We start from the raw sequence: 20072 nt of genomic DNA, 5'->3' as shown, positions 1-20072 counted from the left end.
ACTCATTTCCGACATTCGTGTTTCTCATGCAATTCAACGCAAAATGCAGTCGGAGTCAATATTAGATGGTTCATAAAGGCACATTTGTCCGGGGCGAAGTCAGGGATTCGCCCCATATGCTGCATTTAGCGTGGCAAGACAATATTGGAAGGTGGAAAAATGGTATACGGGGTAACTGTTTCCCATGCCCCCACCCCCATGCACTATTTTGACCTGGCTATAACCCTGTGTATAATCACTCAGTGGCTGCCCGACCCTGCTTCAAGCAACACATCGGCTTCTAAGTCTTGGAAACATGGTGGCCCGCCACCAGTTTCTTCATCAGCTGAAAGAATAAGACTGCGAGATGATGATGATAATAATAAGGAGAAAATATGTGTAAAATAGTCAAAATGTGTTTAAAAAAATCAATACAGTGTGAGCAAATTCAGCACTCAGAGGAAAACCGACCGGAAGAGGCGGCTTTGCAAAAGCACCGGGGCAAGGGATACGTCCTGCTCGTGATTCCTACGAGTACGTTCCAGCTTCATGGGAACGAAAATCAAGAGTCCAACATATACAGACTTTGAGCTAAGCTACCACAGAAGTGCGTAAATTCTAAATAGGGCGTTGTAGAGCGGACACTCCAAGAAATCCACTACTGACAACCGGGCTTCGAGATAAACAGGACATAATTAAAATTTCTAGAAACTTGCTGCTAGGTGTGCGATGGCAGCATGGAGATGCTGAAGGTTAAAATGACGATCGAAGACGGATGATTTGAAAAGGACTGGTTAGAAAGTCATCGGTGAATACTGCAAGAAGTAGCATATAAGCTGTCGCCGCAAGCAATGAATAGTAATTCGCCTTCAAGAACACAGCAGCATGCTGTTTGGGCTGCAGGCTCGCAGCCACAACGTACGAGGCCAGCAGGTGATGATGTCATACAATGACATCGTGCTTCACGGACATGACAGAGTGGGTTATGCAGAGTGAGAAAGTGAGGCCAGCTACCAATGTTATCTGTGATCCAACAATGTCGCGTATTTCGGCCATGATAGGGCAGGAGAGCTGGCTCCCCGTCATGGCCGAGGAAAGTTAGTTACTCAAGATTGCGATTGGGGTGAGTATAAAGACCCAGAGTGTAAGAGACTAACCAAACAGACTAGCCCTGAATCGGGATGACACATGCGTGTATGGAGGAGTACACAGTCTGCTCAAGTGCACCGTGCCAAACACGGGAGGGCAGGGTGCAGGGACATTCACCAGAGATGCAGCGGAGTCGACAGTAAAACACCCAAACGCAAACAGCGGCCGTACACCAGACTAACCTGACATCAACACACCACTGGAGATTGCAGATAAGTTAGCCACTGGCTACTGGTGTATGGTTATGTCAGAGTAAGCGCAAACAACAGCTCCCAGTGTCCGCCACGTCGGTAGCCTGCACTCGGGTACTACACTCGCCCACGGGTACCGGCCACATGCAAACACTGGATCCTGCATGGTATGTATGGCTGGCAGCCATGACCTGACCAGCTGACATACTGTACTAGGCAGTGGTGTAGGCTGTGTGGCGAGGGTGCGGCGAGTCAGCAGAACGCAACGTCCATACAGTGCTTATGCTTGCCTCTCAGTGTGGTGCGCCTGCCATTTGAAGATGCCGAGACCTGTGGTTGGTTGAGCATGGCAAGCCCCACCATCAGCACCATCTCACCCCATGCTAGCCCCATGTGCCTGCCGCGTTGGTGAGTTGTGTATCTTGTAAAAAAAGGAGAAAAAAAGTCAAGACTCCCTCAAGATCACCGGTTGTTTGTGTGGTGCGTGCTAGCTGTTCAAGACCACCGGTTGATGGTGTAATGGGGCGGGTTTAGCTGTTCAAGACCACCGGTTGGTGGTGTTGTGTGAGGTGTGGTTCAGCTGATGCAGATCGACGATTGATGTTGAGGCATGTGTGAGCTGATCCAGATCACCGGTTCATGATGGGGCGTGTGTGCTAGCTGTTCAAGACCGCCGGTTGACGGTAGGGTGAGATACGTTTGAGCTGATCTGGATCACTGATTGCTGGTGTGGCAAGGTGTGTGTTAGCTGACATGGAGACAAGCTGCTGGAGTACTAATCAGGGCACTGTACAGACACTGCTCTGTCTCACCGATCACCTTCAGCTTCTCATCAACATCACATTCAAACACCACCTGCCAGCACAGAAACACAATGTCATTCAGCCACATGCACAGTACACACGCACACACACATGCACGCATGCAAGCCCACGTGCACACACACACACACACACACACACACACACACACACACACACACACACACACAGTGTCCACTGTACAGGCAAAATAACACCCAGGGTTCACTGTCCGAGGAGCAATTGTCCCACAGTCCTAGGGTACATCGCCCCAGGGTTTATAGTCCTTTGTCCATTGCCCCAGGGTCCATTATCCCAGGGTCGGATAGTCCTTTGTCCATTGCGCCAGGGAGATCCTCCTGGACCATGGGGCTACCATGGAGAAGTCGTGGAAGAAGCTGATCAGGAACCAGAAGGAAAGTTATCCATGGCTGAAAGACCTGGTGAAGACCTATTACAGGCAAATAGTCACTTCTACCCCCCCCCCCCCCCCACACACACACTCTCCCTCCCTCAAACACACCATGTACCATGTACACACACACACATGCACACGCACGCACATACATGTACACACACATAAAACAGGACATTACTCACCTGAACTGTACGTGGATTGCCAGACGGGCACGGACGTCCGTTGGACATACGCAACACGGCGTATCCTTGAGTTCTATCACTTGCCCGCAGCAGGCCGGTCGCATCGGCTGGCATAACTATAGTAGGTAGGGATCTCAGGGTTTGCCACTCGCCACCAGTACCAATGCTAACATCAGAACCTTGCTCTGAACAACAGCAGCAGCAACAGCAACACCAGCAGCAGCAGCAGCAGCAGCAGCAGCAACAGCACAATAACGACGCCAACAACAAAGATTTGAAAGATTTGAAACAACAACAACAACAACAACAACAACAACAACAACAACAACAACAACAACAACAACAACAACAACAACAACAACAACAACAACAACAACAACAACAACAGCAGCGGCAACCATCGTGAGAATAAAGATTAAAATAGCGCCACTAAGCTGTGAATTCTAAATAGAGATTTTTTTAAAGTGCTGCAGAAGTTCCCGAGCTGCAGAGAGTGTTCAATGTCATAGACCATAGCTTAGAACCAAGCAGCGTCTGGGTTGTCTGATGAATGCCTTGTGGGATGAAATTCTGAGTTACAAGCAACAAGACCGACTGCACTTTGCCGAGTCTGCTAGAAAACTTGGTACAGGTCTACTCTCCATATAACGTAATCTCTGGGACCGCGCAAACATTATGTTATATCGAGAGGTATGTTATGTAGAAAACTGTGTGTAAAATACAAGATGCACCTCAAAATGAAGGGTATTACAAGGCAGGTTCAACCGTGCAAACATATACACACTGTACCACCATCGACATCAGATACCTTCAATGCTGCAGAATATACGTGAATCTACGTTGTATCGAGAGTGTACACGTTGGGGACTGAGCCGTAGGGTGCGTTATGCCGAGGTTTACGTTATGTAGGACTAAACTGGCCTAAACTGCCTAGCTACAGCTACCGCTTGATCATACCATGCACGTGAATTTATGTTGTATCGAGAGTGCGCACGTCGGGGACCGCCGTAGCGTGTGTTATGTCGAGGTTTATGTTATGTAGGATTATGTTGTGTAGAACAAATTTTGTATGGGAGTGATGCTGTTTCGGCGCGGGATTTGATTTTTTTATGTACTAACGAGGTTTATGTACAAGTAAGAGTTGTTATATCGAGAGCAGACCTGTACATGTCACCGTCACTTTTTATTAACGAGTCACATTCTAAGGATCTGACGCCTGATCATGGGGTGGTGGCGTCCCACGGAAGCGGAAAGGTGGTTCTTGACCAGGGAGTTGTACGACTCCTTGTTCTTGACCTGCCCGGTACGCGAACCCGTAGAATTTTTTTTCTTTTTCTTTCTTTCTAAGGATCAGTCGGGGAAGTAAACTGCCTGAAAAGGGAAAAAAAAATGCAAACCCCACCAGGTGGGACTTATCCATTGAGTTTGAAGCTCTCCCAATCGTTTCACAAATGAGTCACATTCGACCCCTGATTAAAATAATGCTGGGCGTGACACGTCCAGTCGCGACACGAACAGCCCTCGGTGAGCTCAAGCGTGCACACACAAAATAAAATTCATGGTTCGCTTGAGACTCAGCTAGACTGAGTTTTCAGCATCCGTAGCAACGCCACCACCCTGCAAAGATCATCTAAGGCGCAGATGCAGCTCCTAAAGCGGTTGGAGGTGAGTAGATCAGCCCACCAGCAAAGTGGTCAAAGACCGAATATCCCTTTCACTGCATCCGCAGCACACCACTACCTTTATCCATGAGGACGGATATGGTTGGCAGGCACTCTTCATACGACTGCCCCCCCCCCCCAACACACACACACACACACACAGACGTACACACACACAGACGCACACACACAGACGCACACACACACACACACACACACACACACACACAGACGCACACACACACACAGACGCACAGAGAAACATGCCTAACACACAAAGCACAGAAGCCATAATTATAGTTTCGACTGGTCCTTTCGCACCATTAATACTGAGGCAGTAAATAGAAGAAATCACATGATGGTCAATGGTCCTACCATAACCTTGAACCTTCAAAGCTGGAAGGCTATTGGTTTGCGCACTGGAGATGTGTTAGAGCTAGGTCCCAGGTCGTTGAATGCCTCAGTAACATGTCAGTTTTGTGCCCTGTTATCGCACTATCTGACTCCCTATTATCTTGTTACAGTCGTGGATAGTTGCTTCATAACTCGTTTCCGTGTGATTTCTTCTAATCTAACAGCGGTGATTGAAGGCGCGAACAAAGGCCTAGTCGAAACTATTATGGCTTCTGTGCTTTGCTTTCCTCCAACCAAGAACCTATAGAAACACGTGTGTATGCAAGCGCACACCGCATGGACACTTACTGGATTGGCGAGCCAGGTGGAACGGACAAACTTCGTACTTGTATTCCCCTACAAGAGACGGGAATCACACAAACGTGCCATGTACACGCAAGGACCATGTACATGCACACACACACACGCATACACACACACAAACAAACACACGCACACACACACACACACGCATACACACGCACACACACACACGCACACACACACACACACACATACACACACACACACATACACACACACACACATACACACACACACACACACACACACACATACACATACACACACACACGCGCACACACACACACACACACACACACACACACACACACATACACACACGCAAGGACAATATCATCACACAGTTCCATGTTGTAGAGAAGTCAATAAAAACCTACTCCGTATCTGAGATAGATATCTAGACAGGTATTCGATACCTACACAAACATGTGCATACAAGGTGCATGCAGGGAATTATCGGAGTTCAGTGCAAACATGTCAACCAGCTACATGTACTCATGACAGAACTAACCTTGTATTTTGCTATAGCAGCGCTTGCTGAGCGGCCAGAAGGCGCTGTCCTGGCCGAAATTACCACCAGCGGGTGCCTGCTGGCGACCCTGCGACACGTACTCGTCGCGAAGGCCCGCAGCGCGCTCGCGTCTGGCTCGCACCTCCCTCGTACGCTTCTCAAGGTCGTCGCACGAGGACGTTTCGCGGCATGCGTGCGATTGCGGCTCGTCCGACCCGTCGCAGCAGTCGCACCGACCATCGTCGACTCGAGACGAAAAGATGTGCTTTCTCTCCACAGGGCAGAAGAACCTAACCAGTCAGCGGTAACACAGAAATTACATGTACATGAAAAGGTACATTTAGCAAATAGCATTATCAGTTACCGTAAAGTCTTGTATAAAAGCCGCGGCTTCTATGACTTTCTTGGTGAAATGTTGCAGGCTTCTATATGAGACAGGCTTCTATAAAAGACAGGTATTTCTATGTATGCCAACACTAAAACCAGGCTTATGTGTGATTTGATGGGCCCAAAATTGCGGCTTCTATTCAAGTGCGGCTTTATACAAGACTTTACGGTATCTGTGATTGCCTACGGGCCACAATAGGAGTGGCCTCTAGCCGAGTCGGACGCGAACCGCGATTTTTTTAAATACGTCCGTATGGATGAATACACTTGTGCTCTGGTAAACCAGTTTAAAGCCTTATCAGAATACATACAGTGCTGCTCACTGAAATCCAGTCGTGTCACTCAAGTTTGCGCCCTGCACCAGTCCTTATTCGATAAACGTCACAATCACGTGAACCGGGGTCCCGGGAACCCGGGGAGTGGCAAGAGGCCTGCACTCAGTGCACAGTGGACTCTGCACGCGTACATGGGAGTAGAAAAATATCGGTATTTTACTACTCCCATGTACGCACTGGGCCTTTCTTGCCACTCGTTTCTTGTGGGAGTGTCCTAGCTTACGACAAATCCCTGGAGGCGAGTCCAAAAATCACGTTATCGAATAAGGTCTATACTTATCATGCATGTTTGCGGAGTACTGTACAAGCAGACATACTCGTCAGGATTTTAATTCGTCATTTTGGTCAAAGAATTTTCTGACTTTTTTTCTAGCTTTTCCATACACTTTAACGCCCATGGACGACAAGTTCAGCCAGACAAACTGCCCTTCTTTGGACTTGGGGCAAAGTTATTCACCTACTTAATCTTTCCCTATTACAGTATCAAGTACAAAGTTTCGTTTGGAATTAACTTTCGCTATATTCGCTAGGGGCACAAAATAACTAAAGTTGGTACCAAACAAAAAAATCTGAACGTTCGGGGTGACAGACCTCGACCAAAAACGAAATTTAGAACGTACCGAACCTGCTGGTGGAGTGATCTAACGAAAGATTTGGTAAACAAAAATGTGTACTTATCCAGTAGAGTACTACTGACCTGCCATTCCGACATGCCGATGTTCCAGGTTCATCACTACCATCGGCACAATCACAGAACTCGTCATTGATGGCGCTGGCGGAAATCCCCTCGCCGTCTCCGTTCAGGCAGTGGAACTGCTTGCCGTCCGCGAGATCGTACCGGAGTCGCTGGGATGGCTCGACACCGCGGAGTCGTGGTGCGCGGTGCCCGTTTTTATGTGCGACGGGAATTTTCTTCGGGTCTGCGAGCTTGCCAGCTGGTTGATGCGCAACGGCTTGCGGTAGACGGTGGTCGCTAACTGAGTGCGGTAGTTTCGCCGCCTTCTTCTGCACGGGCCGGGGCACAATGATATCCGGACGGTGTCGCTGGAAGCTCTCGGGTTTCTGCATCCGTTCAACGCGGTCCGTAGTTGTAATGAGTCCCAGCTGCTGCCGCTTCTTACGCTCCGCAACGCGTGCCTTCGCCAGCTTCATGATGTTCTTGTCGATACGTGCACCTCCCCGCCGGCCATTGCGGGCACTCATTGACTTGGATTCAGCCGATGGCATGGCTCCGTCCTCAACGTCCCTGGCACGACCAGGGCCTGGGGCGAGCGGTCTTCTCCGTTTCACCCGACGTATGGCCGACAGCAGGCCGCTGCGCGAGCCGAACATTTTGACGAGCTTCGACGAGCGTTTAGTGCCCGGTCCCGACTGGGATCCTAGTGATCTGAGCGCTCCGTCAGCATGCTCACCTGTGTACATAATGAACATGTAAGCAGACAGATGTAGAAATAGAGTCAAGTTAGATCACGGTTTTAACCAACTTCTGGCGCGATGTTACGAGTAAAACGGTCCACCAATGTAGCCCAATATCAAGAGTACATAACCCCCAGAGTGTGCAACGCCTGATCCAGCTCTGCATAGGGTCTTGGTCGAGCGTAATCGGATCTTTGCGTTATAATACCGTACACATCTGAGAGGAAACCGGGGAGTCGCGGGAACGCTCGGATCAAAAACAACGGTGCCCTGCCTCGAGACCGGCCTTGCGCTGGTGTGGAGTGTACACATGACATCAGAAGATCCGATTACACTCGACCAAGACCCTATGCAAAGCTGGATCAGGCGTTGCACACTCTGGGGGTTATGTGCTCTTGCCGATATTATACGAGCACAGTTAGGTAGTCTGTCCCTCCAGGAAATCGCGATTCCAACGATGCAACAGATTTCGCGATTTTCGCCCAAACCCGCGATTTTCAGCAAAATCCGCGATTTCCCGCGTTTTTTGTTGTTTTCTGCACTATATCTCACTTTTTTATGCACTTTTCACGCAGAGCTTTCCATGATCCTGTAGGTTATGTGCACAGTACGACTCGGACTACTCCCGAGTAGATATACGATGCAACAAATTTCGTAATTTGGCCCAAATCCGCAATTTTCTGTAAATAATTCCGCGAATTCTTGGCAAGTTCTGCATCATTCCGCACTTTTCGTCGCATTTTTTGTTGTTTTCTGCCGCAATTTCTTGCGCAAGTTTTCGAGAGTTTTTTCCGCAAATTCCCGCAGGGACAGGATTGTGTGACAACAAGGCACAACATTGACCGTCTCACTACCCCCTATCAATGTGGTGTTGAGTAAGGGTGCGTTTTATAGGTCGGATCCGGAACAGGATCGTTTAGAACAGGGGTGTTTGATTGGTCTGATACATATTGATAATTATAATATTATAATTGATTGATATTACCAAGAGTAGATAAATAAGAGTGTGCAACTCCGGATCTCTTCTGCACAATCTGTAGATACCCCTGCCCGCGGCGGAAATTTTTGTTGACGTCATCTTTTTTTTCTTCAGAAAAACGCGCATTTTGCCCAAGAACAGTGTGAGAGCACGTGCTGGGCACCGCCCTTGTAATGTAAAGCCCGGCCAAGTGCACGAGGCAAGACTTTCCAAAAGACTCGCAGCGCGTGCGTCTTAGAAAAGATTACGTCAACAGCAAATTCCGCCGCGAGACAACCCATCCCGGAGTTGCACACTCTTGTTTATCTACTCTTGATATTACTCAATCTGCGGACAGAACTGTTTCGTCCTCATCGATTGATTGATATTACCGGTATTTTTCAAGGATTCTCCAGAGGCAAACGGATGCCAATCAAAGGGAGTCTCCTGGGAAAGGCTGCACTGGTTTTGGAGTGACCTGATATTATACAGTCAGAGAGTGTGACAACAAGGCACGATACTGACTCAGTCACTACCTCAGTACCGCTGTCAGTGTTGTGTGGAGTTTTTGAAGAATCTTTTACCTTTTTCACGCTGCTCTTCGGGCTGGTCAATGTGAGCATGAAGGTTGATACCGGAGGTAACCTTCTTCATCGCCTCCAGCACTTCCTTGTTCAGGTCATATTCCTCCTGTGGACCCATCACAGTCCAGGCCAGTACCTGAAACGTTATAAACGTCACGACCAGTAGGCAACAGCAGCTTCCCAGGTATGTTTTCCAGGAACGCTTGCGCGTGCTGATGAATGGCCACATTTTGTGAAATCGGCAGAAGGACTAAAGCGACGCGCTCCTGCTTGATACTGCGAAGAAATGTTTCTTTTCTTCATGCTCCATGGCATTCGAAAGAGTGCAGGCAGTGGTGACAGGCCAGCAAACAAAGAAGAAAATGAAAAGCAATTCAAATGTATCAATGTGCAACATCTGACAGCTGCTGAAACTCATAATTATTTTCGTGAGAACGAGAAACACGTGTACGTCGTGTACAAAATGTGGACTTTGGACCTGGATGGGCGAGGGTAGAAGTCTACCCGGGTTTTACGGCCATGTGGCAGGTGGAAAAACATGATCAGCTACGATTTCGTATTCGGGTTCAATTCATTGGTGAAAATAATTGTTAGCATCATGCTGTTTTGTAGCTGTGGGCCTCGTTTTCTGTCCTCTGGTTCTCTCGCACTACCACGCTGCTACTTCAGCTACTACTCAAGCCGCCTGGCCAGGCAAGGAGCGTTTCGAGAAGGTAGGACCTTTAGTTGGCATTACACCCGGCCAAGGGCCACCACTGCGTCACATCCAGTTTCTGAAAACCTTTCTGTCCGCCATCCGCATTCTTTGCAAGAAACATAGCAGAAACCTCTAATTTCTTCTTACCACACCTGTTCAAATTTGCCTGTGATGTTGGCTTCTCCCTGCCCGCTACCGTTCACGTGCATGTACGTGCTGGGAAGGGAAGCACTCACTAGGGAAAAAGGCCGGTTGACATTCCAATTGCGAGGCGAATGTGATGTTGAATTTCTTGTTATAGCCGCTGCTGTCCTAGAAAAGAAATGAAAGAAGTAAAAATTTAAAATAAAAACATGTACGTACGTACCAACATACTGTATCGGGGCTCACTGGCACGGGTCTCTAGGGCTGCGTTTACATGAGAAATTTCAACCCGGGTCAAGCGCAATGCGTCATGTAAACGCGCCATTCGTTTTGTGTGCATGGCGGGTTAAAATCTGACCCGGGTTGAAACGCCTCATGTAAACACAGCCTAGCTCATATTTCAGTTTGTCATTCTGGTGTGACTGTCATACGTCGTCTCAAGCATCGAATCTAGGAAAACCGAAAACCGATCGATTATGTGCCACATGTAGTATAGTTCTTACTAGTGCAGTGCAGTAGTAGTGAATAGCAGTACCTAGCGCCTACTGTTCAGATTCCGTAATAGTTTGTGCGAAAGCACTACCCACTCATAGCGATGCAGTATGGTTTGCGAGATCTCCAGAACGTACGGTACATTGGCAAAGAATAACAATCTGAACAGATTACTCTGAGTACCAAACGGCAACCAAACAACATCAGCAGTAGCACATGAAAGCCATCACCGCGCAGGTTCCGCCAAAGCGGATCCGCAAAAGAGGAGGTTCTGCTCGCATTTTTTTGACGTAGAGAAATCCAAACTTTCCGCCAAAGCGTAACTTACGCTTTGGCGGTGCCGCCAAAAAAAGTTCATGTGTGACCGCGGCCTAATCAGCCAACTGTTGTTACTGGTTCTACACTCATGGGCCATAGCATTAGGCTAAACTTCCTATGGCCAGTCCGCACAGCTTCGACAAGGTGATTGTCTAGCCTGCCCCTGGACTATCAGTCTGGCTCATCCTGTGTGCTTTAATGTGTACATGTGTGTCTGTTCCGCGCGCTTGTGTGCGCTTTTTTCTGTTCCATGTGTGCATGCGTCCCGTGTATCTGTTCCGTGTGTACATGTGCGCGTGTGTGTGTCCGTTCTGTGTGTGTGTCTGTGCATGCATGTGTGTCTGTTTCGTGTGTGTGCGTGAACACGCGCCTGTGTTTCACCTACGGTGCGCAGAACCTCTAACCCAGACCCCAGCGGCCAAGGACGGGAAGCCGCGCGGCCGCACAGCTCCGGCCATGGCACGGTTCTCATCGTCGGCGGCGTCCACTCCGGCATCACTGGCATCCATGGCAACATCATCATCATCGGCACCGCCGCCGCCAGTACTTGGTGTGGTGTTTGACATGGACGGCACACTGACTGAACCCACCATGAATTGGAATCAGGTACTCAGTACATCGACTGTAAAGCAATAAAACTTTCACGGCGTGCACATTTTGTAGGGCTGTAGCGGGTAGGGGTTTGGTCAGGTAACGGGTTCGGGTATTTTATCCGGGTAGCACGGGTGCCCTATCGGGTATTTTTATCCGGGTAGCACGGGTGCCCCCTATCGGGTATTTTCTAACATGGTTTGTACAATGAGTGTGCACTTGCTCTGCATAGAACGTTTACAATAAGCACATAGCCGTGCTGTTTACATGCACCGTTGCAAGAACACCGTACTCAACTACCCTATCTGGTTCTGAGGAGCAAATTGCTACCCGGGTACCCGATCTAATTACGGGTAGCATGGGTAGCCTACTGTCCGGTGACACGCCTAAAATTTTGCGTTTTCATGAATTTCACTGGTTCCCGATGAGAAACTTTTGCGTTTTATCTCTTCAGTTAGAATCTTGTACAGTCTACGATCAATGTGCAGACTTGGAGCAGTTTGTGACGGTTCATGTTCACAGATGTGTGATGATCGCGGAAATAACGATATTTAATCCCTAGCGATAGTTTCTCACTTTGCTGTACAGCGAATTTCTCTTAGCAGACACCCCACGCCATTCAACTACAGTGCGTTTCGAAAATACAGACGCGTGATTTAAAAAAAACGTTAGTTCAGGATCTATACCACATGAAATTTGTGATCACTTTGTGCATAAATTTTTTCGAAATTGGGCGTTTGCTATCCGATCGCTTAAACATCTATTTGAGAGTATTTGCGGGAAGGACGTGAGAAATATTCCGAAACAATTCTCGAAAAGCTCCAGCCAAATTTGAACTATTTCATTTTTTAAATGGACTAAGACTGATGTCACTGTGTGCAGCATGACCAGAAAAGGGTGTTGGACACGACCGATTGTTTTTTTAATTTAATTTTTATATAACAAAGACTACACGCACAACATGAATCGTGGCAGTGCTGGTGTCTTTGCTTGGATTCTCACAGGTACGTAGCAACCTTGGCATTCCCAAAGGTTCCGACATTCTCCTGTATATCCAGAGTTTGCCCTCTGGCTCGGACAAGCAGGCTAAAGGTGCGGAAAGTTGTGTGTGCGTGTGTGCGCACGGGCGCGAGTGTTTGTATGTGCGTGTGTGCGTCTGTTTGGGTGTACATGCATGTGTTCGGGTGTGCGTGTACGTGCGTGTGTATACGCGCACGTGTGGGTATGTGGGTGCATGTATACTTCCTCCGGGAAAAAATCTCCATGACAATTTTTATCCATATTCCAACGGGTTTATACTGTGCACAAGAAATTTGGTTCAGTGGACCAAGAACACTTGAGGACAACGAGTGGATGTTTGTACGCTAGTGCAGGGGAGAAATTTGGACTTTGAGTCTCGCTCGGAGTGCTAAGACATCGTAGTGTGTTAAAGTAGTGACTGTTGCTTGTTGTATCCCGTTGGCCTGCAGCGCTTCGGACGGTTCGCGAAGAGGAGGAGCGTGCGTTGCGAGTACTTGCCTTGCGCGAGTCTTGTGTGGAAACACTGCGAGAACTGAAGAAACGTGGTGTTCGCCTGGGCCTTTTGACGAGAAATTGCACGCGTGGTGTGGACGCTGTGATGAAGGAGATCAACAAGCAGGAGCATGGGGAACAGGGAGGAGGAGGAGGACAGCAGTCGTTCTTCTCACAGGTCAGCTGTACTGTAGCTGTCGTGTGTAAAGTGTGTGCGTGGGGGTATACTGTGAGCATATGGGTTGTCGTGTGTGTGTGTGTGTGTGTGTGTGTGTGTGTGTGTGTGTGCGTGTGCGTGTGTGTGTTCGATACCGGAACGGTTTGACAGCAAAATTGTGTAGACCCAAACCGATCATCAACGTGGATCGTTCGCTCGAAATATGTTTGTGGGAGGAAGCTGGCATGTTGAAGTTTACTTTGAGGCCAGAGCGGATCGATCTGAGCCCCTCCTTTGTGTTGGCCCGGTGCCTCCAAGTTGCCCTCATTTTTGCACAGAGGTGGCTCCTAACCAGAAAGGTGTTGGAGTGCACGTCAAGTTCACTCTGGGTTCTGAAATCACATAATTGCTGTCGCTCCACGACGGCCAGTACAGAGCACCAATAAGCCTTGTGTGTGCTTCCATTAGTTTTCATTGGTATTCGGTGCTTTATTGGCGAGAGGTGAGCCGCTGTTTACCTGCGACAAGAAGTTGATTTTTCGAAAGACGTAAAACTCAAGTCGCAGTGGGAAGCAACACGTCAAAAACTCACCTGCTTGGTATGGCGCTTCTGGTCATCGCAGAGAGAATTTTGGCTCTGAGTAAAACACAACGTAGTCTCACTGTGACATACGTTTTCTAATCAAAATACCAAGGAAGTGAATATTGAGCCCGTTCCGGTTTGCAACCTATTTCCTATTTGAAACCGTCTCCTCTACCCTATTTGCCAGAGAATACTGGGAATTTTAGATGCGCAAACTCAGGTTCAAAATGCTCATGTCCGTGACGTCCGTATGTGTCTGTGGGCACGTGTATGTATCTGTGTGTGTGTGTGTGTGTGTGTGTGTGTGTGTCTGTGTCTGTGTGTGTGTCTGTCTGTCTGTGTGTGTCTGTGTGTGTGTGCGTGTGTGCATGTGTATTGGCGTGTGCACGTGCGTGCTTGTGCACATAGATTGTAACAAGAGATTTCCGGCCGACCAAACCAGCCCCGGATGGATTATTACACATCTGCGAGCAATGGAAGTTTCAACCAAACCAAGTTGTCATGGTCGGAGACTCACGGGATGATCTTGAGTGTGGACGTGATGCAGGCGCAAGTAGGTAGTCGGATATCTGATTTTCATAGCGACCTTTGAGCATTGTCAATTCAGCAGTGTACTCTCTCTCTCTCTCTCTCTCTCTCTCTCTCTCTCTCTCTCCCTCTCTCACTCTCTCTCTCTCTCTCTCTCTCTCTCTCTCTCTCTCTCTCATGCACACACAGACACCTTTTGACCTTTGGAAAGCCCATCGCCGAAGGCGATGATAGCTATTAGGCGAGGCAGTAGTTCTTGTGTCGGGATAAATCATTCGGACGGTGAAAGTCGCAGCCGCAGACACAGACGAACACTCTTGGTTGGGGCTGGCTTGGTGGCTTCCGACGGCTACGCTCGCGCCAGTCCCTCCGGTCCTGAGCAAGGTGGCACCATTGCGCCTCCGGGATACCGGTCGCACGCAGGTCTAAAGCTGCCACATCTCTCCAACGACGCTTGGGTCCATGGCGGGGCCGCGTGTTAGTGCCCTCCGCAAACAGGATCTGCTTTGGCAACCTGGTGTCGTCCATCCTTGCGAGATGACCAAGCCATCGCAGGCGATTCGCACGAATGGCCTCCTGCAGCGAGGCTGGCATGCCGCTGCGCTTCGCCAGGTCTTCACTTGACAGGTGTTCCTGCCACTGCTGGTCTCGGGTAACACTCAGGATCGTGCGAACACACTGTCGATGGAACGTGTCCAACCTGCGCAGGAGGGGTGCCTTCAGCGTCCATGTCTCAGAACCATACAGCAGCACTGTAAGAACCACGGCATGGTAGACCTGACGTCGGATTCCAAGCGATAGACCCGAGTTGCGGAAAATTGGTTGAAGGAGGCTACCAAACGCCCTCGATGCCTTGGCGAGACGAGTTGTGACTTCGGCATCCAGCTCTCCATCGTCGCTGATCGTACTGCCGAGGTAGGTAAAATCGCTGACCACGCCGATCACGTCACCAGCACTCCCAGGCGCCACAATGTCAGCACGGATGACACTCGGACCGACCGCCAAGAACTTCGTCTTCGGCACACTAACAGTCAGGCCCCAGCCTGACTACGCCAGGGTTGCACCCTGGCTCCGATGTTGTTCAACCTCTACTTCTCTGCGGTCCTTGCACACTGGCGCTCAACATCCACAGTGCCTAGTTTCCCGATGAAACATCGTATCGGCCGCAAGTTGGTTGGCGACCGTACTGCCAAGCACAGACTCGCAGACTTATCCGTGTCGGAGTCGCTATTTGCGGATGATGCTGCCTGTATACCACTTCGTATGAGCACATGGAGACGATGGTGAAGGAGTTTACGCACACAGACACACAGGCATACACACGCACATGTGCACACACACACACACACACACACACACACACACACACACACACACACACACACACATACACACACACCCTCCCCCTTCATTTTCTCTCTCTCTCTCTCTCTCTCTCTCTCTTGGTGTTTCTTAGTCTTTGTTGCTACTCCAGTACATGCCTCCGTACTTCAACGTGGCTCACCTATTATAGTAAAGTACAGAGAAACCTATCTATTTAAAGACGACCGCTCAAGGGACTTTTAAAACGTGCTCTCCTTATCCGAGTGGTCGCCTTGATAGGCTTCACAGTACTACAGGGATGAATTTATCCGGTATTGCATCGCAGTTTGCTATGCAAAGTCGATCTACTGCTACTCAAAAATCACCGCGACTAGCAGAAAACTGCGATACATACAGGCTATCCACGCCTAGCTTGCGCCGTCAACTAACAAAAACTGCTATGCAAAAAAATAACAGTAAATTCATCCCTGTACTGGCAATGAAACTGCTGTGCGGCTGCTTATTGTCTAGGTGTTAGGTGTATACATGTACTGCTGGAGACATGATTGAAATCCGTTGAGAAGTCAAGCGGCCACGGGGCGCTGGTCGTGCAGCCGCGAGCACCGCTTGACCGTTTTTACAGTGTGTAAAAGTAAAATCAGTAGCTAGTAGGGGTGCCGGCCCCGGTCGTCCCATCAGATTTCAATGTCCACGACAGTACACCTGCATACTGTGTGCATGCCGCAGATGTGTTCATGGAGATGTGTTTGTTTGTATGTGCGTTGATGTGCCTGCATGCGCTCTGTGTGTGTGCGTGTGTGTGTGTGTGTGTGCATACATGTGTGTGTGTACATGTGGGTGCACGTGTGTGCACGTATGTGGGTGTACATGTGTGTGTGTGTGTGTGTGTGTGTGTGTGTGTGGGTGTGTGTGTGTGTGTGTGTGCACGTGTGTGTGGGTGTGTGGGTGTGTGCATGTGTGTACACATGTGTGTGGGTGTGGGTGTACATGTGTATGTGCGTGTGTGTTGCTGTATTCTTGCAGCAACTGTCGTAATCAGAACGGACTACAACTCGCTGATCGCTGACAAGGCCGACCACGCCATACTGCGCCTGATAGACTTGTTCACCGCGCTGAGCGGCAGACTGCCTGCAAGTAGCAGCAGTCAGCGGTGATTGTCACACAACTCCGGCATGACCAGGCAGCACCTGTGTATGTGTTCACGTGCCCATGTTGTAGCAACGGCCACCCTGCTTGTGATCATGTTGTTAGTGTCGTGTTGGAGGCGGCACCTGCGTGTGTGCACGTGCCCATGTTGTAGCAACGGCCACCCTGCTTGTGATCATGTTGTAGTGTCGTGTTGGAGGCGGCACCTGCGTGTGTGCACATGCCCATGTTGTAGCAACACACACCCTGCTTGTGATCAGGTTGTTAGTGTTGTGTTGGAGGCAGCACCTGCGTGTGTGCACGTGCCCATGTTGTAGCAACACACACCCTGCTTGTGATCATGTTGTTAGTGTCGTGTTGGAGGCGGCACCTGCGTGTGTTCACGTGCCCATGTTGTAGCAACGGCCACCCTGCTTGTGATCAGGTTGTTAGTGTCGTGTTGGAGGCAGCACCTGCGTGTGTGCACGTGGTCATGTTGTAGCAACGGCCACCCTGCTTGTGATCATGTTGTTAGTGTCGTGTTGGAGGCGGCACCTGCGTGTGTGCACGTGGCCATGTTGTAGCAACGGCCACCCTGCTTGTGATCATGTTGTTAGTGTTGTGTTGGAGGCGGCACCTGCGTGTGTGCACGTGGCCATGTTGTAGCAACGGCCACCCTGCTTGTGATCATGTTGTTAGTGTTGTGTTGGAGGCGGCACCTGCGTGTGTGCACGTGGCCATGTTGTAGCAACGGCCACCCTGCTTGTGATCATGTTGTTAGTGTTGTGTTGGAGGCGGCACCTGCGTGTGTGCACGTGGCCATGTTGTAGCAACGGCCACCCTGCTTGTGATCATGTTGTTAGTGTCGTGTTGGAGGCGGCACCTGCGTGTGTGCACGTGCCCATGTTGTAGCAACGGCCACCCTGCTTGTGATCATGTTGTTAGTGTTGAGTTGGAGGCGGCACCTGCGTGTGTGCACGTGGCCATGTTGTAGGAACGGCCACCCTGCTTGTGATCAGGTTGTTAGTGTTGAGTTGGAGGGGGCACCTGCGTGTGTGCACGTGCCCATGTTGTAGCAACGGCCACCCTGCTTGTGATCAGGTTGTTAGTGTTGTGTTGGAGGCGGCACCTGCGTGTGTGCACGTGGCCATGTTGTAGCAACGGCCACCCTGCTTGTGATCATGTTGTTAGTGTTGTGTTGGAGGCGGCACCTGCGTGTGTGCACGTGGCCATGTTGTAGCAACGGCCACCCTGCTTGTGATCATGTTGTTAGTGTCGTGTTGGAGGCGGCACCTGCGTGTGTGCACGTGGCCATGTTGTAGCAACGGCCACCCTGCTTGTGATCATGTTGTTAGTGTTGTGTTGGAGGCGGCACCTGCGTGTGTGCACGTGGCCATGTTGTAGCAACGGCCACCCTGCTTGTGATCATGTTGTTAGTGTTGTGTTGGAGGCGGCACCTGCGTGTGTGCACGTGGCCATGTTGTAGCAACGGCCACCCTGCTTGTGATCATGTTGTTAGTGTTGTGTTGGAGGCGGCACCTGCGTGTGTGCACGTGGCCATGTTGTAGCAACGGCCACCCTGCTTGTGATCAGGTTGTTAGTGTTGAGTTGGAGGGGGCACCTGCGTGTGTGCACGTGCCCATGTTGTAGCAACGGCCACCCTGCTTGTGATCATGTTGTTAGTGTCGTGTTGGAGGCGGCACCTGCGTGTGTGCACGTGCCCATGTTGTAGCAACACACACCCTGCTTGTGATCATGTTGTTAGTGTTGTGTTGGAGGCGGTACCTGTCTGTGTGCACGTGGCCATGTTGTGGCAGTACACTGACCCTACTGGTGACCCGGTTGTTATGTCGTCTAGGCTGAACTCACCTCTGGCCCAGCAAGGGTGTGTGTGCTCGTGATACGGCTGTACAGGCCTAGCCAGCCTGACTGAGTACAGGGAATATGCCTAATGGTGTTCTACTGCTGACGTCTTGCTCCGGTGTGGGTACTGCACAGCCTAGCCCCCTGCCAAGTGTCAGCATGGTACCGTGTATGTATGGCTGGTCTTGCCAGGGCACGGAGACCTAAGCTCCTGCCCTGGACGCCTGAACATCGTATTCAACGTTTCCGAATATCAGCCTGCTAGTCACACCGCTGTAACAAACTGATTCCACGCTGTCCCTATCTGCCATCGGTCCAGAAAACGGTCATGTTTTGACCGGGCTCGGTTTCACCAATGGCTGCACTTGTCTTAGTGAACGTAGATGATCCGTCCCCTTGTCATAAGGTTCTAAACTGCAAGACTACGAGCTGCTCTCCATTTCCAGTGCGCTACTGGCGATTTCCGTTGACCAAACCCTTGACCGAACTTGATGATTTGTGTCCTAGTGTATTGTAGTCCTCTAAGAGATCACGTGCACAAACACATTTTCTAGAGGACCTGACTCCTTTTAGAAGCTCATGCACGTCTGGTATGTTACAGATCTAAAGCCATGCAGCACTCAATCCATCCCCATCACTTGGTTGCCAGCATGCTGTACAGTACACACTTGATCAACGCGTTGTATAAACAGAATAGTGACTGCTTTCATTCCGTTCCGTAATAGTTACTGCTGTCGTTCCGAACAGAATCACGCCCATACGTTCATGGTGGTCGATGTTGCGCTACAGTCGTTCGACCAGCATTCTTCCACAGCAGGTCTTGGGCTCACTGTTCATTTCCCGGTGTCAACTGGCTTTCTTATCATAGCAATCAAGAGTACAAGGTTTTCTTTTTCTTTTGTTTTGCCTAGTCGATACTGCGTGGATTACAGTAGACTTGGTTTCCTCTGCATTTTAGTTTTTTTCCCGTTGTGAGTTGTGGTCTTTGTCACATGCGCTGTTGACAGTTTTAAAACCGGTTTTGCCGGAGACACATTATGATCTAAAGACGGTACTGACTATTGGCTCTCTATTACAGTCGTCCCTCTTTAATCCGGCACTTTATAAACCAGCACCCTTGATATAAACCGGCACAATTTTCAGTAGCCAAAATGTCCTCTTCATGCACATTCTAGCAGAAAATGAGATTTGTTAATCCAGCACCCTCCCTAATCCAGCAGATTTTCCCTGGCACAAATGGTGCCGGATTATAGAGGGCCCACTGCACTCATCCAGTGACGGTGTATATGATTCATGTACGCGGCAGACTCGTCCACACAGTTTACTACACTGTTGCACGGTGTCAGGGGCGTAGCGGCCGGACCACTTTTCCACCCTGATAAGTGCCCAGAATGCAGGATTTTGCACCCTAATTTGAAAACTTTCACAGGGTCCCCCGGCCGGACCACTTT

At 49.7% G+C, this 20072-nt stretch overlaps 2 protein-coding genes across 4 annotated transcripts; one reads left to right on the top strand and one right to left on the bottom strand.

Annotated features, from left to right (window-relative positions):
* Positions 1-484: 484 nt before the first annotated feature.
* Positions 485-9683, bottom strand: LOC135826426 (uncharacterized). The gene is made up of 6 exons (XM_065339037.1): positions 9289-9683; positions 7028-7742; positions 5609-5898; positions 5083-5130; positions 2720-2904; positions 485-2174 (listed from the first exon to the last, which is right to left on the bottom strand). Exons 1-6 carry the CDS (start codon positions 9515-9517, stop codon positions 2064-2066), a joined length of 1578 nt encoding a protein of 525 aa, XP_065195109.1. The 5' UTR covers positions 9518-9683; the 3' UTR covers positions 485-2063.
* A 164-nt stretch (positions 9684-9847) lies between these two features.
* LOC135826430 (uncharacterized) lies at positions 9848-19696 on the top strand. Of its 3 annotated transcripts, XR_010555293.1 has the most exons (8): positions 9848-10001; positions 11334-11545; positions 12535-12622; positions 13000-13220; positions 14191-14335; positions 16657-16820; positions 16905-16958; positions 17040-19696. XR_010555293.1 is itself a non-coding variant. In XM_065339043.1 (7 exons), the coding sequence occupies exons 1-6, from the start codon at positions 9887-9889 to the stop codon at positions 16785-16787; spliced, it is 912 nt and encodes a 303-aa protein (XP_065195115.1). In that variant the 5' UTR covers positions 9848-9886; the 3' UTR covers positions 16788-16820; positions 17068-19696. The 3 variants fall into 3 exon arrangements, 2 of the variants coding, with proteins under 2 accessions (XP_065195115.1, XP_065195113.1); XM_065339043.1 differs by lacking the exon at positions 16905-16958 and having other exon boundaries at positions 17068-19696; XM_065339041.1 differs by lacking the exon at positions 17040-19696 and having other exon boundaries at positions 16905-17036.
* Positions 19697-20072: the final 376 nt, after the last annotated feature.

Source organism: Sycon ciliatum, chromosome 10, assembly GCF_964019385.1.
Source record: "Sycon ciliatum chromosome 10, ocSycCili1.1, whole genome shotgun sequence".
In the NCBI taxonomy this organism is placed as follows: Eukaryota; Metazoa; Porifera; class Calcarea; order Leucosolenida; family Sycettidae; genus Sycon; species Sycon ciliatum.
Note: the sequence above shows the minus strand (reverse complement) of the source record. Positions and strands in the feature narration are given on the sequence as shown.